This window comes from Phacochoerus africanus, chromosome 2 (genome assembly GCF_016906955.1).
Source record: "Phacochoerus africanus isolate WHEZ1 chromosome 2, ROS_Pafr_v1, whole genome shotgun sequence".
NCBI lineage: Eukaryota > Metazoa > Chordata > Mammalia > Artiodactyla > Suidae > Phacochoerus > Phacochoerus africanus.
Window position 1 is genome coordinate 259982467 of NC_062545.1, and position 27174 is coordinate 260009640.

Below are 27174 nucleotides of genomic sequence, written 5' to 3' on the forward strand. Positions count from 1 at the left end.
GTCTTTGTTATGGGTCCACAGCATTATTTGTTCTAGCTTCAACCCAGAGAAGAAAATCTGGGGCATGGAAAACTCTATTTTGTAGTTTGAAAAAAAGAAAAATGAAAACAAAGATATTTTACATATCTAGAACACCTACTATGTGCCAGACATCATACTAGAATTTTTGCATATTATTTTTTCATGTGATCTTTTTGAAAACCTCATAAGAAATGTATGTTTATCCCCATTTTATAGATGGAGATAGAGTGGTGGCCCAAAGTTTCACAACTGTCCAACTGGGAAGCAGAGATTCAAACTACAACATGCCAGTATCCAAAACATACCCCATCTATACTCTATCATTGTGCCTTCACTCAAATGGAATAAATATGTTATATGAATTACTCTCCAGCCTTCTTAATTTATTTTTTTCCCCAAAACTTTATGATAACTGCTTATCCAAGGGCTAAGGAATGGTTCTTAATGGTTTGGGAAGGAATTACTTCCAGGGCAAGGTCACAGCTTCTCTCCTCTTCTCCTAGGAAGTATGTTCTTCCTTCAGTAGGTAATTCCATATGACTTCTGAGCAGAGGAGAAACTATAGATGAAAATGTTTATTGAAGCTCAGATTTTGATGTGATGAATCCATATCCCTGGTACAACCTTAGGAGGTATCTTTCCTTCTTGTTGTTGGTGGGATTCTGATATTTTATTGGCATTTGGAAAAGGCAGCTGCTGGCAAACTGTTGTTTAAAAGTCTGGCTTAATTTGGAGGATTCCTTGTCCTAAGCCCATGAGTAATTCATTCTATGATCTGGGAGAAGTTCAATGTGCCTCAATTTCCTTTGTATAGTTAGATATTGAAACTGCAATCCTCCCTGGAGAAAGTGGGCACCTTTTGTTGAATTATTTGTAGTTGTGGCTTTATACGTTTTTATACAGAGCTGATAATATCCACCTAAATGAAGATTTGTGCAGTAAAGGAAAAAAATGCCCTTCCTCCCAGAATTGTCCAGCTCACCTTCTCAGTTTCTTCTCATCTTGTTCTTATGTCAACTATTTAATTGAGATGTTAAGGTCCCTCAAAATTCTGAGTGACAATTTTAAACCAGATTCCTCCATAGACTGGGGGGCTAGCAGAGTCTGTGAGATGAGGCTGATCCAATTATCTGGCTGCAAACTCTGGAGAGATAAGATTTTCTAAACTGTGATGTTATGTCTAGCATTCTTTGTTAAAAGTAAACATTTCTAAATTGTAGGCTTTCTCTTCGAGTTGGTTGTTTAACTGAGGGAGAAGAAGGGATCTGACTTTTTTGAAGCTAAACTGGAGTACAGAGTGTCCTATGGCTATAATCACATTCTCTTAATATTTTGCACTAATTTTTAAAAAATCTTGCACTTAAATTTATAATACCTTAGAATTTGTTACACTTTAAGTTTTGTATTTTTCATAGGCCTCTTTTCATAGCATACCAGAAACTGTGAGCAGGAAAAAACAAACAAACAAAAACTTACTATACCTCCTATATTTACAGATGAAGTAACTGAAGTAGAGATGAGATACAAGTACTTTGCTCAAGATTACATAGCAAGTTTTAGAAACAGAGCCATGAGGAATAGAATCCTAGTTTCAGAGTTCCTGTTGTGTCTCAGTGGTTGAGAACCCAACATAGTAGGTTAAGGATCCAGCGTTGCTGTGAGCTGCAGCATAGGTCGCAGATGCAGCTCAGACCTGGTGTTGCTGTGGCTGTGGTGTAGGCCCACAGCTGCAGCTCTGATTCAGCCCCTAGGCTGGGAACTTCCATATGCCACAGGTGCAGATGTAAAAAGAAAAAAAAAATTAAAAAAAGAATATTACTTTCCCTGTCCTGTCTTTACTTCATTTTCCGCAAGTTTACTGAGTTGCCTTTCTTAGTTTCCCAATCTGATAATATGCACATTTATTATTTCTGACATTCATTTATTCAGTGTTATCCATTCCTTTGATGGATTAAAGACTATAAGCATGTCATTGTGCCAATCTCCTTCCATAATTTTAAAAATTACATATTTCTATTGATTAGGGTTATTGATCATAAGTTCACCCTGGTTAATGTAAGAAAAGAGAAACACATTAGAAAAAATTTCTTCAGGTATCTTAGAGGATTAGATTTGGGAATAAGCAGGAACCAAGGGGCTCTGGGCAAGAGGAAAAAATGATAATTTCACCAAGGAGATACAAATAAATTATATATATAAAAAAATCAGAGAATGGAGAGAACAGGAACCAAGACAGCTGTAAGGAAATAGGGGAAGCTTTTTGGAGGAGGTGGCATTGGAGCTGATCCTTTGAAGATAGGATTTATATATTGTGAGACAGAACAGGGAAGTGCATAATTTTTGTAAGAATTCAAGATCACTTTTGGGAAACTTGATACACAAATCCCTGAAATAGTTAGATGATGTTGGAAGGTAAGTCAGTAGGTGATGAAGGCACAGAGTCAGGAGTATTAGCTTTATATCTGTTGCTCCATATTCAGGTTTATGACCCAACTGGGGTCAAATATGGCTGTTTTACACAGGTTTTTTTCCCATATGTTTTTCTCTTTTCTTATGGTCATTGCTTCCCCCATCATTTACCTTTCTTATTGTTCTTCTCCTTTCCTTTCCTTTAAGCCCTATTTACCTCTTCCTTACTGTTCTTCTTGCCCATTGCCTGTCCTATGATTATTGGCCTTATTTTAGGATATTAAAATTGTTATGAAATTATCTACATTTGAGTTCTACTTCTGGTATGACAGCATGAGGAGCTCTGTGGACATATACCCCACAGAAACAGGTGAATATTTTTTTTTTTAAAGAAAGCATTCAGAGTCTCTGGAAATGGTCCAAAAAGCATATAGCAAATGAAGAAATATTTATTAAAAAATCTACTAACACTTGGTAGGAAAAGTGAGAATCTATAGTTTAAAAACCAAGACTCACTCCCTATTCCCAGCTCAATGAGACAGAAATTGGACTCTAGACTTATACTGTCAAGAATGCAGGACTCCATCCCCACCTGGCTCCCAGTTGAGGGGCTATCTTCCTAGGGGGAGTATGTCAGCATTTCTCATCTGGCTGTAGCTACTTGCTGATGAGGCTACGTTCCATGTGAGTTCAGCCAAATGGTGACTGTTTCCTTCTTTTGCTCAGCCCCCACTAATGGGCTGGAGGCTCTACCTTGGGCAGGTACCAGTGAGAATACTGTGAAGCCCATCTCCCTTGTTCAAGATTGTAAGGCAGTGGCTCAGTGCTGACAGAAGTGAGCCAAGAAGACCTGTCACTACTGCCATCCCATGCACTGAGCACTCATTTCCTAATGTAGGAGATGTCATTTAGAGAAAAGCATGGCATTATCCCAATCCCCAGCTTCAGAACTCTGGGTCAGGGATTTAGGAGAAGAAGCAGGCTTAAAACAGGTAGTTCCTGGAGTTAACCACTGTGGCAAAGCAGGTGAAAGATCCAGCATTGTCTCCACAGAAACTCTGGTTGCTGCTGAGGCGCATGTTCAATCCCTGGCCTGGTACAGTTGGTTAAGGATCCCACATTGTCACAGCTTTTGCATAGGTCACAGCTGCAGCTAGGATTTGATCCCTGGCCCGGGAACTTCCATATGCCCTGGGTGTAGCCAAACAAACAAACAAACAAACAGGTAGTTCCTAATCTCTTCCCAAAGGAACTAACTTCATTTACACCGACAGCGAGGAATTTTAAGCTCAAGAATTCTTTCAAAATAGTGAGAGTTGTGGTGACTGGCAAGTGGGAAGATATTGCTAGATTCACTGGGCTCATCTGTAAGCCAGAGAATTATAAAATGAACCAAATGGAAATTCTAGAGTTGAAAAGTACAATAACAGAAAAGAAAAATCACTAGGTTGTTAGATGGATTTAAAGACTTAAAATAGATAAGGTGATCATATTCCTTCAATTGATCTACAGATTCATGCAATTTCTATCAGTATTCCAGCTGGCTTCTTGGTAGAAATGGACATGTTGATTCTAAAATTTGCATGGAATTTCAAAAGACCCGGGAGATGCAAAACAATCTGAAAAGACCAAAGTCGGGGGACTGACTTTTTTATTTTAAAACTTACTGTAAAGAAACAGCAATCAAGACAGTATGGTATTGGCATAAGGAGAGACATATAGATCAATGTGATAATAGATTAAAAGTTCAGAGATAAGCCTATGGCCTATGTGTCTGTGGTCAACTGTTTTTTTTTTTTTTATTGTCACACCCACAGCATATGGAAGTCCCTTGGCCAGGGACTGAATCCAAGCCACAGGTGTGACCTATACTCTGGCTGTGGCAACACCAGATCCTTTAACCCACTGTGCTGAGCCGGGGATTGAACCCATGCCTCTGCAGCAACCTGAGCTGCTGTAGTTGGATTCTTAACCCACTGTGACACATCAGGAACTCCTGTGGTCAACTGATTTTCAACAATGATGTCAATGGGAAAAGATTAGTCTTTTCATCAAATGGTGATGGGAAAATTGAATAACCACATGCAAAAGAATGAATCCTTATCTCACACCATATAAAAAAATTAACACAAAATGGACCAGAGAACTAAATGTAAGAGCTAAAACTATAAAAATTTTTCTAAGAAAACAGTGATAAATTTTCATGACCTCAGATTTGGCAATTCTTAGATTATTAGATATGATATCAAAGCATGAGCAACAAAGGAAACAGTAGATAATCTAAACTTCAAAACTTACAATGTGATTCAAAGGACTCTATCACAAAAATGAATACAACCCATAGAATGGACAAAAACATTTGCAATTTATAATCTGATAAAACACTAATATTCAGAATATTTATGTCTAAATAACTAGCTAGCTAGCTAAACAGTGACATAGATATTTCTCTAAAGAAGATAGAAGTGGCTAACAAGCACTTGAAAGGATGCCTGACATGATTAGTCATTAGGAAAATGCAAATCAAAACCACAATGAGATATCACTTCACACTCACTAGAACGGATAGAATAAAAAAAGGTGATAATAAGTGCTGGTGAGGATGTGCAGAAATTTGAACCTTCACACACTGTGGGCAGGGATGGGCACTTTGGAAATAGTCTAATTTTTCCCCAGATGAGTAAAAACACAGTTACCATATTACTCTGTAATTCCACTCCTAGGTATACACCAAAGAATGGTTAAAACAAGTGCATATAAAAACTTGTTCATAAATGTTTATATAAGTATTATTATTATTTTTTGTCTTTTTTTTTTGCTATTTCTTTGGGCCGCTCCCACGGCATATGGAGGTTCCCAGGCTAGGGGTCGAATCAGAGCTGTAGCCACCGGCCTACACCAGAGCCACAGCAACACGGGATCCGAGCCGCATCTGCAACCTACACCACAGCTCACGGCAACGCCGGATCGTTAACCCACTGAACAAGGGCAGGGACCAAACCCGCAACCTCATGGTTCCTAGTCGGATACGTTAACCACTGCGCCATGACGGGAACTCCTATATAAGTATTATTTTTAATAGTGAAAAGGTGGAAACAATCCAAATATTCATCAACTAATAAACAGATAAACAAATTGTGGTATAGTCACACAATAGGATTTTATTTAGTCATAAAAAAGGAATGAAGTTCTGATATAACTGCAAAATGGAAAAACCTTGAAAATGTTTTGCTACGTGAAAGAAGGAAGTCACAAAATACACATTAAAATATTCAATTTATATGACATGTCCAGAATAGGCAAAACTATAGAGAGAGAAATGGATTAACAGTTGCTTAGAGCTAGGGCAATGAATATGGGGTAGGGCTGTGGTAGCTAAAAGTCAAGCGTTTCTTTTTCTGATGATGAAAATATTTGACTATGGTAATGGTTGGACATCTCTGTGAGTATACTAAAAGAAAACTGAATTGTAGGCTTTATGTGAATGGTGTAGTACAGCTCATAAAAGCTGTTTAGGGCCCTAGTGACAGCTCAGTGATAGATTTTTAGCGTTGATACTTTCTGGTACATTAACTGGACCTCAATTAATGATGGTAATGGTGATGATAAGAATCACGTTGACTTGTTACATTTCAAAGTTTTAAAACCCTTTCTCTCTTGTTTGTCTTTCTTCCCTGGGGAATTCTGTGATGGTTCTCCCTTTTCCCATGTTAAAGGGTTTTCCCATTGTCTACTCGTTTGCTGGTTTATTTGTTGATATTACAGTGTAATTATGCAGCTTGAATGAAAAAAGAAATCTGGTTTTGAGTTCCAGCTTTGCCAGATTAAATTATACGAAAAAGTACATTTGTATGACTAAGTTTTAGTTTTCACAAAGAAAAAAATATTCATATTCAGGGAAAGCATTTTCTTGAAAACTTGATTTTATAAAAGACACAAGTGGTGGGGCAGACCCAAACCACTACCAATTGGCCAGTCAAGCTTTCTGGAATTTGACTTAATTATGATAGTATTCTTTGTCCTTGCAATGATGATGATAGGGGTCATGAAGTTAGGTAAGTAGTCCAACATTTTCAGAGATAGATCCTGAATTATTGTCTTCTTTATGCATGCTTATTCTTTATCTTTGATTCCTTGCAGATGACTCCCCACTTTTCTTTGATATCCCTTTCTTTTCAGGTCTTTCAGCTTATTAAAAAATAGTTTTCCTCACTCTCTGACATCAACATCATGAATATGTTCTCAGGTCAGTCTCCCAAAGCAATAGAAATTAGAGCAAAAATAAACCCATGGGACCTCATCAAACTGAAAAGCTTTTGCACAGCAAAGGAAACCAAAAAGAAAACAAAAAGACAACTTACAGAATGGGAGAAAATAGTTTCAAATGATGCAACCGACAAGGGCTTAATCTCTAGAATATATAAACAACTTAATACAACCCAGCAGCAAAAAAGCCAATCAATCAATGGAAAAATGGGCAAAAGACCTGAATAAACATTTCTCCAAAGAAGATATACAGATGGCCAATAAACACATGAAAAAATGCTCAACATCGCTGATTATAAGAGAAATGCAAATCAAAACTACCATGAGATACCACCTCACACCAGTCAGAATGGCCATCATTCATAAATCCACAAATAACAAGTGCTGGAGGGGGTGTGGAGAAAAGGGAACCCTCCTGCACTGCTGGTGGGAATGTCAACTGGTACAGCCACTATGGAGAACAGTTTGGAGATACCTTAGAAATCTATACATAGAACTTCCATATGACCCCGCAATCCCACTCTTGGGCGTCTATCCGGACAAAACTCTACTTAAAAGAGACACGTGCACCCGCATGTTCATTGCAGCACTATTCACAATAGCCAAGACATGGAAACAACCCAAATGTCCATCGACAGATGATTGGATTCGGAAGAGGTGGTATATATACACAATGGAATACTACTCAGCCATAAAAAAGAACGACATGATGCCATTTGCAGCAACATGGATGGAACTAGAGAACCTCATACTGAGTGAAATGAGCCAGAAAGACAAAGACAAATACCATATGATATCACTTATAACTGGAATCTAATATCCAGCACAAATGAACATCTCCTCAGAAAAGAAAATCATGGACTTGGAGAAGAGACTTGTGGCTGCCTGATGGGAGAGGGAGGGAGTGGGAGGGATCGGGAGCTTGGGCTTATCAGACACAACTTAGAATAGATTTACAAGGAGATCCTGCTGAATAGCATTTAGAACTATGTCTAGATACTCATGTTGCAACAGAAGAAAGGCTGGGGGAAAAATGTAATTGTAATGTATACATGTAAGGATAACCTGACCCCCTTGCTGTACAGTGGGAAAAAAATAATAATAAATAATTTAAAAAAATAGTTTTCCTGCTGGGACCACAGAACTTCTCTCCTCTTGTCCCCTCATGGTAGTGACTGTGTAGCAGCATCCTCCCTGTTTCCATGGCCTGACTTGTCCTCATCTATAGTTTATGTTGGCATAACCTAAACCTGCAGGTGAGATCTAGTTATATTTGACTTAGAGGTCACATTTCTGTGGGACAGGCCATAGTTCAAGTTCACAGAGTAAGCCTAACAGTTTACTTCCCACTGATCATAAGTAGGAGTATAGATATTTCTCTAGATTCTACCTCTACCAGGGCTAAGAAACTAAACAAGTTTTAACATGGATGCTGTATTATAAGTCTCATTTTCCCACGTGAAGGGCAGAGCAATTCACAATACAGAACTCTGACCCTATCACTACCTCCTGTGTAAAGAGAGATGGAAAGTGAGCTTAAAGATGCTACATATCAGCACTGAGCAATCTGCCACCATATGCTGCCCCTCAGCTTTGCCATATGGCTCTGGGTCTCATTTCAAATTCACTTTTCAGCACATTTAAAGGTGAAGGAGTGAGACGGGACTGAGGGACCTCCATGGAAAGCACCTACCAAGAGTAGAAGAGAGATTTTTAGAATGGCTCATCCTCCAGCATGTGTTGTCCACCTGGTCTGAGACAGAGGCAGAAACAAAGGCTTATGGTTGGTAGAAATGGAGAAAATGCCTGTTTGAGAGGTCCCAAGGCAGCTGGGACTGTGGGCTTCTTTGTTCAGCCCTGACCATGCAGTTCCAGAGCACCTTACTAGAAGGAAATTGAGAGAGGATTTGCTTAAATTCTCAGACAATGAGAATTTATTTTTCTTTAAGTTCCATGGCTCTTGAGCTTCATGCTGTGCTTTGTTGTAGTGCCAATTTTATTTTGTTTGGGGAGTTATGTTATACATAGTTTTCCAATCTTTACTTTTAAAAAATTTATTCTGCTATCAAGTCTATTTATTATGTTCCTCCCTTTCTTCCTCCTTTCCTCACTTCCTTTCATTCATTGATTTTTACCTTGGGGTAAAGTAGAACACATATATGTGCAAAGTAAGGTCGTTGTCCTGGAGAGTTCCTGGTTTTGAGAGGATAGAGCTATGATAAAATGCCTTTCAAAACAAGTAAGTATGCATAAGGGCCAGAATCAGATTTCTAAATAAATCCAGAGGAAAGCAAGGGTCACTTTGATTGCTATATGCAAGCATGGGGCTGAGAAAAGAGGAAGCTGAAGAAGGAACCAGAGGACCATGCGGAGAGCAGCTTTAAGCTGAGTCTGAAGCTTTGGAAAACAAGTTTTTTTTGTTTGTTTGTTTTTTGTTTTGTTTTGTTTTTTTTCCACCCCAAACATCCTGCGTACCAGCTCTTTTCACACAGATTTTCAGTAATCCTGGTAAAGGCAGCATGTAGTGAAGGAAACAGATTGTGGGAATTAAGCCTCAACATACAAAGTAGTAGGTGCTCCACTGGCCATTTACTTTGTATCTTCTCAAGTTGTAGGAAACTAACTCAAAAAGGTAAGCTATTAAGAAATCAACCCAGAAAAAGCTGTCTGTTAACAGATAGGTGCATTGGGTGTTGCTCTCCCACAAGCAGTGAAAAGTCCCCATCAAGTACTAACATCAAAATGATAAATATTAAATTTGTCATGGTCATAGCCTAAGTTATCTCATTTTCTCTTTATAGGAGGTATTGTATGGAGAAGGAAACTACAGTTTATCAAAGTTAAATGACTTGGTTGATGTCACACAGCTAAGAAATAATGAAGCATTAGAAACAAAGACTCTACATCAAATGCATAGTCCATGCATTTCAGTTATTATTCTATGCCAAGTCACTGAGGTTTTTTCCCTTGTTGAGTCATTCAGGACATATTCGATGGATATTTCCTCTGAGTGATTCCCTTTGCAGAGCTCTAGAGGAGTCAGAGATGAAAAAGGCATGGTCTCTTTGGCGTGGATCAAAAGGGCAGAGACAAAACAGAAACATATTTATGTTTAGTATTCAAAACCTGTTTTTCTGCCACCCCAAGCACAATTCCTTTCCACAATGTCACATCAAACCTTTTTATTTTCTCTCGGTCTCTCTTCATCTTCCTGTTCCCTGGAGCCTCAACCTTCTAAGAGCAAAGCACTAGGAAAGGATTTCCATTTGTTTGTTTGTTTGTTTGTTTGTTTGTTTATTTTCCTATTTTGACTCAAAGCAGGGAAGGAGAAAAGTATTGATATAAACCTAAAATATAAAATAATTGATTGAAAAGAGTTTCACCTTCATCATGTGAGTATCCATCCTTTGGATTTCTTTTTATTTTAGATTTTTTTCCCCCTCCTATTTTGTGGTTGGTCCACAAGGGCCTTATTGTCCATGCTCTTCTCCTTAGAATCTATAGATTTTCTCCTTTCCTCTATCTATCAACAACACCAAGCCATACAGGGAAAAACTAACAATCCTATTGAAGTTTGTAGCTAACACAACACCTGGACTTTGGAAGGAAGAGAAGAGTTAAGGACCCAGGGTCTGCAGAGGACTGGGAGAGCATGTGAGAAACAGCGTTGAGATATGATGACTTTTTGCAGTAGAAGAGATGGCTTATAAGTAGGATTCTCTCAAAGGCTAGGATAAATCTGGGGTACCAGGAATGTTGCTTTGAATCTTGCATCACACTTTCTACTCTGTATGGACTGAATTGTGTCTCTTAGAGTTCCCATTGTGGTTCAGCGGGTTAAGAATCTGGCTTAGTGTCCATGAGGATGCAGGTTCGATCCCTGGCCTTGCTCAGTGGGTTAAAGATTTGGTGTTGCCACAGCTATGGTGCAGGTCACTGATGCAGCTCGAAACTGGCATTGGTGTGGCTATGGTGTAGGCTGGCAGTTGCAGCTCCAATTCGACTCCTAGCTTGGGAACTTCCATGTGCTGCAGGTGTGGCTGTAAAAAAAGAAAAAAAGAAAAAGAATTGTATCCTTTCAACCTCAGGGAAAACATTTACTTTTACTGAAAACAAAACTTTTCAATGCTCTCTATGCATTTATTAGCCCAGGTTACAAGTTTGTCCATCCTTTTCCCATTTGGTCACCTCTAGATTTCTGGATTCCTCTAGTGTGGGGAATAAGAAAAAAAGGGAGTTACTTATGGAATCAACCATCTAGTTAATAAATAATATTTACTTATTCATGTCCTCACCCTTTTCCTTCTAAAGATACATGCCCTAGGTTATGCAAGCATGTACTGTCTACAATGATGTATTATAACGTGACTTGCAAGTGTAGCACATAATTGCATCACTTACTGTCTCAGAGTATTTTGTCATAGGTTGTCTTCTAGGAAAAAGAGCAGGTATTCCTTCTCAATATCTACTTCCTCTTTTTCAAGAGTATATGCTAAAAAGAGGAGAAATTTGACTGGCCAGAAATTAAAGGAAGAGCTAATTATGTACAACCTACTCATTCTTGTATTTGGTCAGTGTTTATTGAGCACTTATTATGTATCTGCTACCTACTAGGCATTGGGGCTACAGCTATGAATGTAACAAACACAATCTGTCCTCTATTGGATCTTATTAGCCTGTATATGAAATGAAAATCAAATTAATCAAATCAAAATTATTATCATAATCATCGACACAAACAACATTCATCAAACTCCTGCTGGGTATTAAGCACTGTGATAGGCACAGGGTGTACAAGGATGGACCAGATTTGACTGCTATCCACAAGGGGTTGAAAGCCGAGTGACACAGGCACACAATTAATCCCTATTGAGCATGACAGCTGGTTGCTGTGGGAGCACTGAGAAGAGACTGACAGTGCTTGCCTCAGGAGGATGGGGATGGTGTCAAGAAGATGCAAAGTCTTTACGTTGGCCTATCATGCCCATGGTCCAGATGGGCATCCATGCCTCTGCATATTAGCTTCCTTATTGGTTTTTGGTAATTTCCTGTCCCTAGACCTTTGCACCAGCTTACACCTCTAACTCAGGGTTTGTTAACCTTGGCCCTATTGGTATTTTGGATTAGGGGTCTGTTCTGTGCATCGCAGGATGTTTAGCAGCATCTCTGCCCTTTACTTTCTGGATGTCAGTAGCAATTCTTATTGCTCCCAAGCTGTGACAACCAAAAATGTCTCCAGTCATTGGCGAACATTTCCTAAAAGTAAAACTGACTCCAACTATTTTAACTGGGATTTTCTCCCAGATATCTACATAGCTAACAACTACTATGTCTAGTCACTCATGATGGAGCATGGTAATGGGAGAAAAAAGAATGTCTATATGTATGTGTAACTGGGTCACCATGCTGTACAGTAGAAAAAAAAATTGTATTAGGGAAATAGCAATTAAAAAATTAATAAAAAATAAAATAAGATTAAAAAAGAAAAATAAACTAAAATATATGCCAAAGTAATTCTAGCAAAAATGTTTACTTCTAACAGAAAATTCTGAACTTATTTTAATAGGAATATGGGAAAAATAAACTCTACATTTATTTGTTAAAAAAAAAAAGAATTTTCTCAAAATGTCACTTTCTCAGTGAGGCCCATACTGACTTCCCCGTTTAAAACTTTAGTATCAATTGCCACACTTCATTGAATCATACTATTGACTTTTTTCATTTTTCTACTCATAGATTTTAATATCTTCTAACACATTATGCAATGTACTTATTTATAATTGCTCTTAGCACTTTCCTTAGAACATGAGCTCAAAGCAAGCCAAGGTGCCTCTTTTCTTCACTGATATAAGCTTAGTGCCTAAAAAAGTGCCTGGCAGATGTGAAACCACTTAATACGTATTTGGTGAATGACTGAATTAGTGAATGTTAATAAAAATTTGTGTAAAATTGTAACATTTCCAAGTACATGCACATGTATTATCTCATTTAACTTCCAAATAATATTACTAATGAGGCCACAATGTTATTTTCCTTGTACAGTTAAGGAAACACAGTGATGGTGAAGATAAGTCACATACCAGAAAATGATGACGCCAGGAAGTAAAGAGGATAATAAAATATTTTAAAGTATAGCCTTCTCTATATTACACTGTATTTTCCAGGGTCTGCATGGACAAGCAGAGATCTGCTGAATGATTTGGTGGAGGACAGAGATAGAACAAAGAGGGAAGACTGTCTTGCCATAATGAACCAGCCACTGCCTCAGGTTTATGACTAAAAGAAACAAAGAGGATTTTTCTACCTCAAGAGAAGCCAGTTTTTACGGCAATAAGGACTTTTACCCTAATCCACTTACTGTAACTCTACTATTCTCTGTGTTGCTTAAACTGAGGTGCATGTACCTTCAGGGACTATTAGGAAGCAGAAAAGTATAACACCACAAAGGTATAAAGAACAAGTATTTAAAAGTAAAATAATAAGAAGAAAGCCACAGAATAATTACTGAACATATTATAAGAGAATATCATTACTCAGTATGGAAAGGTGACAGATACTCTAAAATACTGGCTACATATTAAAAAACAAATTCAGATATATTGTTCATTGACCCATTCACTAATTACTTACTGAGTATCTACCCATGCATTCAATATATGTGAACAGTAGACAAAGCCTCTGTCCTCATGGAGTTTTTAGTCTAGTACAGAGACAGATAATACAGAGATAGGAAATTCAAAATAATTTTTAAAAGAATCTGAAAAGGAATGGATATATGTATATGTATAACTACTTTACTTTGACGTACACCTGAAACTAACACAACTTGTAAGTCAACTATACCTCAATGAAATGTATTAAAAAATAACACAGGAAATGCCATAGACATTTCAGGCTGGGGAGCAGTAGGCACTACTATGGCTGTTTGCCTTGATAGCTCCTGTGGGGTACACTTTCTTGCTCCTGGTACCAGATGTTTTGGGGAGAAAAATCCTGAGATGTACAGGGCAGTACTTAATGTGACAACCTTAGCCCTAGAGACAGGAATTGGGTCTTTGGTGCGAGAAGACTATCCTTCACGCTTCTGCTTAAGAGCAATGTTTTTTTCTACTGTAGATCACAGAAACATGGTTTCAGGGCATGCTAATGGATACAGGGCTGGTAATGGGTATTGAAGGATAAAAGAGAATCACCATGGTTCAAAAAGTTTAGGAAACCTTGAGTCCTCTAGCTTCCTTGTAGATGTAAAACACCCATTAGTACAGCACTTGTTCCAAGGAGTACTTAAGAAACAATCATCTTTATTATCTAACCATTTATTTTCTTGACTTGAAAAGAGCCCCTCACTTTTTTTTTTTTTTTTTGGTTTTCTTATTGACAGACTATTCCTCATTGAATATAATGTACCCATGATCATTAGATGTACTATTACCTCACTTGCCACAAGGAAAGCCAAAATAAGTCTGCCCATAATAATTGTAATATATTGTCAATTCTGAGACATATTCTGATTTGAGAGATGTTAACATGTGAAAAAATGTGAAACTTAGAATTGTTGGATGGAATCAGATTTGGTTCTTAGCAATGCCCAACATCGAAGGCCTTTCTTCTCTGAGCCAGGCTATGTTGTGATTGTACACTCTTACTAATTTCTTTGAAATATCATGAAATGTATATTAAAGGATGCTAAGGCTGTGGCACAGATAACCCACTGAGAGTTCTGTGTTCTTTCCATAGGGTAGAACAGAATTGGTGCTGTACGGCAGAAACCATCAGTGACTCTGTGTGTGTGTCTAGTGGGGGGTAGAATGAAAAGCTTGAAATCTGGATGATATACAGCCTCAGACCATTATTGACATGGATAGTTTTACTTGCATTTTAGGAAGATTGCTTCGATTTCAGGATAAAGGATGGATTGGAAGGGTTGAGACTTTGGAAGAAGCGCATCATCTTCCTAAGGGTTAAAGTGTGTTTTCTTTCAAACTGGGGGTCTGGGAGAACCTTTAACAGTGCATTGCAACACTGCAGGCCAAGGAATGTGTTCAATCATCATGTGAATAGAAATGAAGACTGACACTTTAGAATGATTTTACAGATGAAATCTCTAGGCTTGCTGGAATGTTTTGTTTTAAAGTGTCGATTCTACTATTATGCAGGTGTTGTGAAACCAACAGATCAGGAGCCAAATGCTCTTGAAACAGGAGTTTGTTACTCATGGTTTAAGAGGAGACACAGGACACCCTGCAGAGCCACATGGGAAAGCACTAGAGACCCTCAGGAGGCAGAAGGAGCAAGGGGAAGGTACTCTTCACTGTGGCTCCTTTGGGAAAGGCAAGAAAGGGCAGGGTAAGCAGGCTTAGGATTGGCTAGTTTGAGTAAGGTCAGCAGGGTTTGGGGTGTAGGGGCTTTCTCTACTTGTCTGGTACCTGGTCCTGTGATGATTAGGGCAGAAGAGATAGAGGCCAGATACCAGGGAGGGGGTTCAGAGTACAGATTCTGGTTTGGTTAGTTTGCATATGAAAGGTATGCTCCAGAAAAAATCATATGCTATCTCTAAGAACTGGCCAGCTCAGTCTAGCTCCATGAGCCAGGTCCCCAAAGCCTGGGCATCAAGAATACAGAAATAAGAAAACAACATTAATACACATTTGATGAGTGAAATGAGGAAGTCAAAGAGATATCCATTTTGGATGACTATGGAAGTGAAATGTTTTTAACTTTCAAGGGAACTAAACTTTATTGAGTACTCACTCTGTGCCAGGCATGACTTGAAGACCTTTACATGGTCTCGATTAATCCTCAAAGCAATGTTTGGGACTATTTTTAGCTTAATTTTACATGAGTGCTGAAGAAGTTTGCAAGAGTTTGTGCTCCGTCCCTGTGACCCATTCCGTCACAGCTTGATTTTAGATGTGTTGGATTTGAGGTCCTTGATGGATATCTTGGTAGAACTATTTAGGACACAATACCAGCAATGTCACCATTTTAAACTATGTTCCTATTTAACAGAAACTTACATTGTGCTTTCTACACTCTAAACACAATCTGTCCTAAAGGCTTTACAAATGCCACCTTATTTAATCCCATAACAATAATTTGAGGTACATATTAGCACCCTCATTTTATTCATATTTTTAATCATCTTAATAGCCTCCAATTTGAGGAATATCCTGATGACCCATGCAGTAGAACAGGCATTTTATGTAAATCAGCTTAATTCAGTCACACAATATGAATGTGATTATATCCATTTTAAAGACCAGAAAACGAATGCTTTCGTGGCTTGCATCATTTGACTACTATCACATGGTTTTATTGTTATGAACTTCATAAAGGTGAATTTCTGTTGTGCTTAAAACTATTATCCCATTTTACAGACCAGAAATTGTCTCAGTTGTTTAAGAGACTTGACCAATGCTACAAGGTCATAAACCACCCAGCCAGGATTTGAATTTCAGTATATTTGATTCTTCATCCCAATCTTTTCCCAATATTCTTGTACTTTTCAAACTGTGTTTCACTGGAGCCCTATTTTCAATGTTTCATAAATGTGGGCTTCTTCACAAGATTTCATAAAATTGGACAGTGCTATGAGTGAATTGCATCCTCTGCCAAAATTCATGTGCTGGAGTCTTTATTCTGGTACTGCAGACTGTGACTGTATTTTGAGAGTGGGTCTTTACAACAGTAATTAAGGTAAAAGGAGGTCACTACATCATATGGGTGGATCCTAATCCAGTATGACTGTAGTCCTTATAAGAAGAGGAAATTAGAACAGAGACACACAAGAGGAAAGAACTTTGGCACAAGAAGGAAGAGATAGCCATCTACAAGCCAAGGAGAGAAGCAGTTAACCCTGCTGACACCTTGACTACAGACTTCTAGCCTCTGGAACTTTGTGAGGAAATCAACGTCTGCTGTTTAAGCCACCTAGTCTGTGGTATTTTGTTATGGCAACCCTAGCAAACTAACACAGACAGTAAATTTCCACTAGTAAAACAAAAGTGGAAAGCCACCGTCCCAGGCAGTTAGTCACACAGGCTGTTTGACCAGTCTGACTGTTTTCCTAAACTCAATAACACTGAGGTCAGATGACTTCCTGGGATAAAAGCCAGCTTCCTCTTGCTATTACTCCAGCTCCGGTCTACAGGTTTTCTTCTTCTTCTTCTAACTTCCCCTCTGGTGACAGAGGAGATAAATATTAGAGAAACAAAAGTCCAGAATGCGAAGGCTGCCATTCTCACTTCCTCTTACCCCTTAACCTGGTGCTGCTTTGAATAGAGTCAGTGCCCCCGGGCAGAGTGCTGAGGAGAGAAGACGGCAGTGCCTCGGAGGCTGCTCTGACCGGCAGATACAGAGGGTCATGCTTTCTCAGGGTCACTTCTGTTCACGGAAAATGCCAGGATGATTCCTCGCATCCGCCTGGCTGTGGCCACGATCCCAGCCATGGCCTTTCTCTCCTGCCTGACATCTGAGAGCTGGGACCCCTGCGTGCAGGTATGTGGTAGGAGTCGGCTCAGCTTCCCCTGAGCTTTGCCTTGCTTCTGAAAAACTGCTCTCTGCCTAGAGCTTCCCTTGGTGAGTCCTGGTTAGTTTCATTAGCAAACAGAAGTCAAATTACCTTAAAGACTTAAGAGACCACAGGGACCAAAAAATTCATGGTAAGAGCGCACTAATAGGCAGCCCATGGGGTTTTGTCCCACCTAGGACTTAAAGGGCTAATGGGACGTTAGGTCAGATAGACCTGTTTAAAATCACTGCCTTTCCAATTCTGGGCTGTGTGACCTTGAAGAAGTTACCCAACCTCTCTTAGACTAGTTTTCACATCCATAAAAGAATTATAGCTTCAGTACAGAGTTGCAAGAAGCCTGCTTCCTGTCATTCCTTTCTGTTGGTGGTTTGCATACTCTGCTTTGAGCTGTTTTATTTGCCCCTTTGAATCTAAGGAAGATATTTTTAGTCTCTTAATAGAAATTTCTAAGCAGATTTCTGACTTCTGGTCATAGTTCTGTCCAAACGATAAAAAGAAAGAAGTTAGAAAAGAAAAGGAGAGACAGAGAAAGAGCGAGAGAAAGGAATGAAGAAAGAAGAAAAAAAGAGACAAGTTATAAAATATCAGCTAATACAATGCTTGCTTTCTTTGTGAAACATCAATCAGTTGGTTCACAATCTCATTAATGATGGATTTTGTTTGTTCTTCCACTGCATGGACTTTACAATTGCTTTGGAAGCCCATGGCAGACCCAAACAGCCACAAGAATGTCCTGGATTTAGGATGTGGCAGGGTCAGAAACTCAAGAAAAGCATAACCTGCCAGAGTCCTGGCACTGGGGACATGGGAGAAACAATGTACTTTGATATGTAACAAAGACAAATCTGTTATCTATCTGCAAGTCCTCTGTTTCCCCAATTCCCTTCTCACTGTCCTCCTCTCTGTGTCTTTCCTGCTGTTAGGTTAGTAGGTATAGATCCTCCAATCATGCTCCCCCCAGGATAAAATCAAGGGGGGAGGGGGGTGGTAGTGGGGACCATGTGGCTCCTCCTTCTCCCATGCTCCCAATACTCTCCATTTCCAAAGCTTGCCCAACCCTTCTCTTCCCTCCAGGATCACTCTGGGGCAGATCCTCAGTTCCCTTGGCCTTGACTCTTGGACAGGGACTAGTCTCATGTCCCATTGTCCCTGTCATTTAATCTAACCTGCACATTTTTGTTGTTTGTTTGTTGCAGTTTTTCCTGAGGTTCAGTTCTAACAAATTACCATCCTTAAAAACTTGCACTAACTCTCCATTGCTATCAGGACCTTTTCCTGCCATGGGGCCTTTGCCCTGGCTATTTCCTCTAGCTAGAATGCCTTCCCCCTAGATCTGTGGTGCTCAGTGGTAATATCATAGGGTCATGTGACATTATTTAAATAATAAATTTAAGTAACTAAATTTAATTAAATTTTTATTCAACTAAGTTAACTTTTTAAACTAAATTTAAAATGTAGTTTTACATTTTCTAGTAGCTCCATGAAAATATAAAAAGAAGAAAGTGAAATTAATTTTAATAATATTTTTATTTAACTCAGTACATTCAAAATATTATTTCAAAATGCAATGTATACTAAAGCATTAATAAGATATTTTACATTCCTTCTTTTGTTTTAAGTCTTTGAAATTTAGTATATATTTTACATTTGCAATATATCTCAGTTTAAACTATCCATATTTCTTATGCTCATTATGGTCAGTATGTCCCTATTGGACAGTACAGCCCTAGATATTTTTATGACTTAATCCCTCATTTCATCCAGATTTCTGCTTATATGTCACCTCCTTCGATAAGTCTTCCTTGATTGCCTCACATAGAGCACCTCACCCCCCATATTTGCCACTAGTTTCCTATGCTGCTTTATTTTGATAGCACATTTTTGTAGCGCACACACATATAGGTGTATATTTATATTTTATATATATAAAACATGTATTACCTATGTTTTATATATATATAAATATATATTTTATTTGTCTATTGCTTGTATTTTCCTTGAAATGGAATCTATAAGAGGTCAAGATAATTGCTGGTTTTAGTTATGACTGTATCCCAGTGCATCTCACATTATAGTTGCTCATTTAAATGTGATTGAAAGCATTGCCACAGGACAAAGTACGAGGCCTCCTATCTGGCCCTCCCCTCTGGTTGAGGTTTTGCCACTCCTGCCACACAACGTTAATCTGAGCTAGTTTTTCACCCCTCTGTACTTGCTGTGCCCTCTTCCTTCCTCTCCTTCCTTTCCATGTGTCCAAATCTCATCCTTCCAGACCCACGTTGAAATTTTCTCTTTCTTGGAAGCCTTCTACAGTCTATAATCTCTGGATCTAGGATTGATCTCCACTTTTTAATGAACCAAGGGGAAAATGTTCTAAGTCTGGTTTCATCCCCTTTTCAGGAGTCTAACTTGTGCTTTTCTTTTAACTCTCTCAGTTGTGAGCTCATTGAAGTCTAGAGCCATATCCCATTGGTCTTTGTGTTGTCTATAGCACTTAGCAGAAAATGCCTTCAATTGGGTTTTGAATAAACATCTATTTAAGCAGTTATCCATTCATGTATTCAAAAAATATTTATTGATCATTAACTATTTCCCAGGCACCTTCTTACTGCAGCAGACATAGCAGAGAGCTAGACTTTCAAAGCTTGCAGTCTAGTGAGGAAAATGAATAGTATATATGGAACATATGTTCATAATATTACATAGTGATATGTCCTGTGAGGGAGGATAAAAGAAGGCAAGGGAAGAGTGCCTGAACTATCATGTATTAGACAGTATGGTCTGTGAGGATCCTATGAGGAATAATAACATTTTAGGAGACAAGTGAATAAAGCAATACATGAACTATCATGTATTAGACAGTATGGTCTGTGAGGATCCTATGAGGAATAATAACATTTTAGGAGACAAGTGAATAAAGCAAAGAACTGCACTATGGCCTGTAAAACTTAACACACATTACTTCATCTTTCTAAATTCTTCTTTAAAAGGTTTATTTGAAGATTAAATTAAGGTATGTTACATATAAGAAATAAGCTGGCATATAGTGGGGAATTAATAATAGCCAATAATAATATATGTTAACATGTATTGATCATTTACACTGTAATAGGATTTCATACCTTTAAATACCTTATCCCATTAATCCTTTTAACAGATTCTGTTGGTTTTAAACTGAAAACCAAAATTAACTGGCTTAAGCAAGGAAATTTGTTAAAGAAATCAGAGACTTAGGAAATTAAACTGGAGGTTAGAGAACAAGACTTAACAAAGAATTTGAGAAAATATGATCAAAACCAGCAGAGGAACCAAGGCAGCATCAAGCACTTGATCTTATTTACTAGGTTCTACCATTGGAGTCCATGCACCTCAAAGATATGTCCCCATTTCTATCTCGTCTGCTCAAAGGTCAGCGATCCAAGGGAAAGAATACAATGCCAAAAACTGGGGTATGGCTAAGAGAGATCTGGATATCTGACTGGATGCTTCCCTAAGCTTCTATACAATGAAGGCTATATTCAGAAAAACAATGGCCTTCCTTGCCTCAAATCACAGGGAAGAGCTAGGGTGAAACCCAGAGCTTTTGGACTCTACAGCCTCAGCTCTTCACTACTTGCCTCGACTGCTTCACGATAAATGCTGCCATTGTGATAGCAGAGGTTAAACACTGGGTACAGAGTAGTTTTCCCTTTTCCCTTCCTAATCCAGAAAAAGATATTTTATAAGAATGAAGTGAGTGGATACAGGAATGGATGGGTGGATAGATGAACAGAAGATTGGATGGAAGGATGGATGGATGAAAGAAGGTTGACTGGCCCCTGTGCCTATACCAGTGGCCTCCTAGGCTCTGGTCTAAGAGAGGGGAGATGCAGGGAAGTCTGTTAGGGTGCATGCAGGAAGACACTGCATCTAATGTCTGATTATTTCAGGTGGTTCCTAACATTAGTTACCAATGCATGGAGCTGAATTTCTACAAAATCCCTGACAACATCCCCACATCAGTCAAGATACTGGACCTGAGCTTTAACTACCTGAGTCATTTAGACAGCAATAGCTTCTCCAGCTTTCCAGAACTGCAGGTGCTGGATTTATCCAGGTAATGCATGAGCTTTTACCACTATCCAGAGCAAAATGTTCATTGTTCTTTCATTTAATTCTTTAGTAAGAAAGCTTGATTAGTAGAGTCTCATCTTCATTCATTTATTCATTCATTCAACAGATGTCTTATTTGCTATAAAACTTTGGGTAAGCCACCTCTTTCTCCAGGTCTCAGCTTTCTTATCTCAGAAATGAGCAGTTGGATAAGTCAGTTTCTAAGGACAACTCTATCTTTGATTTTAAGTCAGGGAAGTAAATTGACTCCAACTTTTTCATCAGCAGATATTAATTGACTACTTGCTATATGTTGTTAACTCTGCTGGGAAACAAGAGTCTGCTGATATATAACATACAACCCTAGCTATAAAGGAGGGCCTATCCACTTGAAAGAACTAATATATTAAAATCCTGAGCAGGGTGCTAGGCATAGAGTAGACATTCAAAGATGTTACCTGATTCTGATTTCATATTTTTAACCTGAGATAAGGATAGGTGATAAGTTATTAGCAAACTAGAGGTGACACATCATGTTATTTAGAAAAGAGGCCTTCTATGCAGTGAGTAATCAAGACAGATTTCACAAACTGAGTGGGATGCCAATAATGTCTGGAATATTGAAAGTGAGGTAGAGGACCAGGACTTAAGAAGAAACAAGTAACCTAAAGAGAAAGATTACAAGATCAAAGCAAAACATCTGTGGTGAGAAAGAACAGTGACTCAGATTCTTTTCTAATTCAGGCAAGTATATCATTCATTAGCATAGGTGGAGTTATCATCATAATTTTGGGGGGAATTGAATCCTAAAATGATTTTCATCATCAGGGACCTTATTTAGAAATGTACTAGATAATGGACTATAATTTTTAAAGAGTTTGTAAAACATGAAGAAACATTGTATATATGACATTTTACTATAGAAACTCTCAATAAAGGTGAAGAGGATGGTAGGTGTTCCTGTAGAAGGGTAAGCATCTGATGTTTTATGCTCTAACATGGACAGTGATAGATTGTAATGAAGGGGGAAATGGAGCATTTTAAAGGCAGTGGCATGGAGCCATACGGAGGCCAGAAGATTTGAGCCAGGTCCTCCTCCAACAGTTATTGCCATATGGCCTGAGGAGTGTCGCTTCAACTCCCTAAGTCTCAGTTTTCATATCTGTGAAACAGAAATGATGAACTTTATCCCATATGGTTAATTGTGATACTGAAGATTAACAATGTATTTTAACAACCTCACAAAGTAGACTTTATAAGTATAAAATACTATTAGAGCATTCCATTAGTTTATAAAAATCTCAGTTTTCTGAGTAAGAATTCTGTCAAGAACTATACTGAATTTTGTACAAGAACTCTATGGAATTGAAGTAGACAGACCAACCCTCTTTTTTAAAAAAAAAGATTAAGAAGTGGTTTCTTATCAAACGCTGTCTATTATAAATCATCTTCGACCCACCACATACCCAAGGAATGACTCTCAGAGGCTTTAAATATGTGCTTAGAGAATGGCCAGCTTCCCTTCCCGGTTAGCCAGGAGGAGATTCTGGATTAGGACAAGGACAATTAACAGTGCAATAGATAAACTCTGCCTTTTATTTTTCTTCACTTTTAATGTTTGATTTAAAATGTTGTACCAATTTCTGTTGTACAGGAGAGTGACTCAGTTACTCTTTTTAAAAAAACATTATTTTACCTCATGGTCTATCTCAGGAAACTGGATATAATTCCTTGCTATACAGTAGGATATAGTTGTCTATCCATTCTAAATGTAATAGTTTGTATCTGTTAACCCCAAACTCCCAGTCCACCCAATTCCCTAAACTCTGCCTTTTCATATTGCTTCACACTGCTAAAGTACAGTACCTCTGCTTGTCTTTTAAAGATGCTTTGTGATAGACCAGTCAGCCTTTTTTTTTTCCTATGGAAATCTATTGATACATATTTTTTTCTTTCTATAGAGGAGAAAGAAGGTGAGTTTAAGAGGTTCATATATGTTCACATGGCTTGTTAACGGCAGACCAGAAATTCATGTCCATATCTGCTGCTTCCAAGTAAAATGTTCTCTTTGTCTTTAATACTCTGCTTCTCTAAAAGCCTCCTTGTATAGAAATCTTTTCATGAACATTAAAGATATTTGTTATTTTGATGTAATCTTTTATATATTTAAAATTGAAATTTACCAGTTATTTATCATGGCTAACAACCAACTATCTGTGTCATATGCACCAACTGCATATATCATCACAATTTTACATGACAGGAAATGTCGAAAGTTGATCCACAGCTCTGTCTTCATGGGTCCCCAGTATTGATCTTTAACTGATTTCCCTCTGATGGATGAGCTGCCTCTGTTTAGTGTGGTGCACCTAGTGTGACAAAAAGATAGTCATGGTGGCCAGTATAATTGTACCAAATCTGTGGGCCTCTTCATTGCTTTATCTGCCTCACTTGATATGTTTGCCTATGCACCATCATATGGCATGCCACGTCTGTGTGAAGACTTAGATGACTGGGTTAATATTTCATTCTAATTTTTTATTCAACAAACATTATATAATCTGTATCTTTCTTCCCTATAGATGTGAAATTCAGACAATTGACGATGATGCATATCAGGGCCTAAATTACCTTTCCACCTTGATACTGACGGGAAATCCTATCCAGAGTTTAGCCCTGGGAGCCTTTTCTGGACTACCAAGTTTACAGAAGCTGGTTGCCGTGGAGACAAACCTAGCATCTCTAGAGGACTTCCCCATTGGACATCTTAAAACCTTGAAGGAGCTTAATGTGGCTCACAATCATATCCATTCTTTCAAGTTACCTGAATATTTTTCTAACCTGCCCAACCTGGAGCATTTGGATCTTTCTAAGAACAAAATCGAAAATATTTATCATGAACACTTGCAGGTTCTACATCAAGTGCCCCTACTCAATCTCTCTTTGGACTTGTCCCTGAACCCTTTAAACTTTATTGAACCAGGTGCCTTTAACGAAATTAGGCTCAATGGATTGACTTTGCGAAGTAATTTTAATAGTTCAGATGTAATGAAAACTTGTATTCAAGGTCTGGCTGGTTCAAAAATCAATCAGTTTGTTTTGGGAGAATTTAAAAATGAAAGGAACTTGGAAAGTTTTGACAAATCTGTCCTGGAGGAACTGTGCAATTTGACCCTTGAACAGTTCCGGATAGCACACTTTGGTGAATTCCCAGATGATGTTTCTGACTTATTTAATTGTTTGGCAAATGCCTCTGTGATTTCTCTGTTGAGTCTGAATTTACACGGTCTAGAAGCCCTTCCTAATGATTTCAGGTGGCAACACTTAGAAGTGGTTAACTGTAAACTTAAACAATTTCCTGCATTGAAGTTCAACTCTCTCAAAAAGTTTGTTTTCAAAGACAATAAACATATGCACACTTTTACTGAAATTAACCTGCCAAACCTTCAGTTTCTAGATCTCAGTGGAAATCACTTGAGCTTTAAAGGTTGCTGTTCTCACAATGAATTTGGGACAACCAAACTGAAGCATTTAGATCTGAGCTTCAATGAAATCATTACCATGAAGTCAAACTTCGTGGGCTTAGAGCAACTAGAATACCTGGATTTCCAGCATTCCAGTTTGAAACAGGCTAATGACTTTTCCATATTCCTATCACTCAGAAACCTCCATTACCTTGATATTTCTTATACTAACATCCACGTTGTCTTCCGTGGCATATTTGCTGGCTTGGTCAGCCTCCAAACCTTGAAAATGGCTGGCAATTCTTTTCAGAACAACTTGCTTCCTGATGTCTTCACAGATCTGACTAACTTAATCCTCCTGGACCTCTCTAAGTGTCAACTGGAACAGGTATCCCAGAGGGCATTTCATTCCCTCCCTAGGCTTCAGGTGCTAAATATGAGTCACAACAGACTCTTGTCCTTGGATACACTTCCTTATAAACCACTCCACTCCCTCAGGATTCTGGATTGCAGTTACAATCTTATCGTGGCCTCCAAGGAACAAGAACTACAGCATCTGCCAAGGAGCCTAGCTTTTTTAAATCTCACTAAGAATGACTTTTCTTGTGCGTGTGAACACCAGACTTTCTTGCAGTGGGTCAAGGACCAGAAGCAGCTCCTTGTGGGAGCTGAACAAATGGTGTGTACACAACCTTTAGAAATGCAGGACCTGCCAGTGCTGAGTTTCAGGAACACCACCTGTCAGATAAGCGAGGCCATCATTAGTGCGTCAGTTCTCACCATCCTCCTGGTATCTGTGGCAGGAATCCTGGTCTATAAGTTCTATTTCCACTTGTTGCTTTTTGTGGGCTGCAAAAAATATGGCAGAGGTGAAAGCACCTATGACGCCTTTGTTATCTACTCCAGCCAGGACGAAGACTGGGTGAGGAATGAACTGGTAAAGAACTTGGAGGAGGGGGTGCCCCCTTTTCATCTCTGCCTTCACTACAGAGACTTCATTCCCGGTGTGGCCATTGCTGCTAACATCATCCAGGAAGGTTTCCACAAAAGTCGGAAGGTTATTGTCGTGGTGTCCCAGCACTTCATACAGAGCCGATGGTGTATCTTTGAGTATGAGATTGCCCAGACCTGGCAGTTTCTGAGGAGTCATGCCGGCATCATCTTCATCGTCCTGCAGAAGTTGGAGAAGTCCCTGCTGCGGCAGCAGGTGGAGCTGTATCGCCTTCTCAGCAGGAATACCTACCTGGAGTGGGAGGACAGCGTCCTGGGGCGGCACATCTTCTGGAGACGACTCAAGAAAGCCTTGCTGGATGGTAAACCATGGAGTCCAGAAGGAACAGAGGATTCAGAAAGCAACCAGCATGATACAACAGCCTTCACTTGAGGAGGGAAAACTCCCAACGTGTCCCTTGGTCAGCTGGATCCCGTGCTTGTTAACAAGTACTAAATCCTGCAACATGCCAAGCACTGTGCCAAGGGCTGGTGATTCAGTGATGCCCAAGATACACAGGACTGCCAGTCTCATGGAGTTTACAATTTAGAGGGACTAAACACTGTTCTAAAATTTAGAACTTCCAGGTGGATGTTTCGACCAAATCAGCTAAGGCGTCCAGGACAGGGAAAGCCAACTCAACTCTTACCGCATCAAAATTGTATTAGAACTAAGATCCTGAGTCTCAGTCAGCTGAGAAAAGGACAGAGTTCTTCTCTGGAGTCTTTTTAGTGGAAACTGCCTCATGGTACATGTTTTAACTATGTTAAAACAAATTGGTTTGGGTAGTTTCAACTGACCAGGGTCTGGGCTCATTTTTCCCTTTCCTACTGAACACAGTTTAAATCAGAAGGCTCCTGATTCAGATACCCCTCCTCCACTTCTAAGTCAGTTCAAAAACATCCTGGTCCTCCATTAGATGTTCTATTTATTAACTAATATATTCTTTTGTTTTTATAAATCCAGTTCTCATTTTTCATGTCTCCTCTATAAACCTGTATCATAAGGCTATTAGAAACATGCTGGAAATTTCCATAATTAACCACTATCTTTTGAGAAAATATGTAAAATACACTGTCACTTTGTCACTTGATGTCATTCTGAAGTTATTACCTACTAAGTTATGACTGTCATGAAGGTAGCATTAAAATAATTTGGTTGAAAGTGGCACTTCTTGGAATAAAGGGAGACAAGTCCAACTTCCCGGTCTCATAATAAGCAATTTGGGTGAGAGAGGCAGTGCAAGAGGTGGGATGACCTTAGGAGGTCATCTCTTCCTGATGACCCCAGAAACACATGAGCTGATGTCGTCGGATTGACCACATATTGAGAACAGCAGCAAATGAATATTGTTTGATGGACCACTGCATCCTTCAGGGGATTGTGAAGTGATTCAAGGT

At 38.8% G+C, this 27174-nt stretch overlaps 1 protein-coding gene across 1 annotated transcript; it reads left to right on the plus strand.

The window, feature by feature from the left end:
* The first annotated feature begins 16517 nt into the window (after positions 1-16517).
* Positions 16518-26973, plus strand: TLR4 (toll like receptor 4). Its single transcript, XM_047768272.1, has 3 exons — positions 16518-17193; positions 21157-21323; positions 23902-26973. The coding sequence occupies exons 1-3, from the start codon at positions 17101-17103 to the stop codon at positions 26165-26167; spliced, it is 2526 nt and encodes an 841-aa protein (XP_047624228.1). The 5' UTR covers positions 16518-17100; the 3' UTR covers positions 26168-26973.
* Positions 26974-27174: the final 201 nt, after the last annotated feature.

Excerpts from the sequence above, each read along its gene's own strand:
- TLR4 (XM_047768272.1), top strand. The coding sequence starts at position 17,101 with ATGATTCCTCGCATCCGCCTGGCTGTGGCCACGATCCCAGCCATGGCC. Across the intron at positions 17,194-21,156 it reads GCTGGGACCCCTGCGTGCAG|GTGGTTCCTAACATTAGTTA; the intron begins GTATGTGGTAGG and ends TGATTATTTCAG. Across the intron at positions 21,324-23,901 it reads CAGGTGCTGGATTTATCCAG|ATGTGAAATTCAGACAATTG; the intron begins GTAATGCATGAG and ends TCTTCCCTATAG.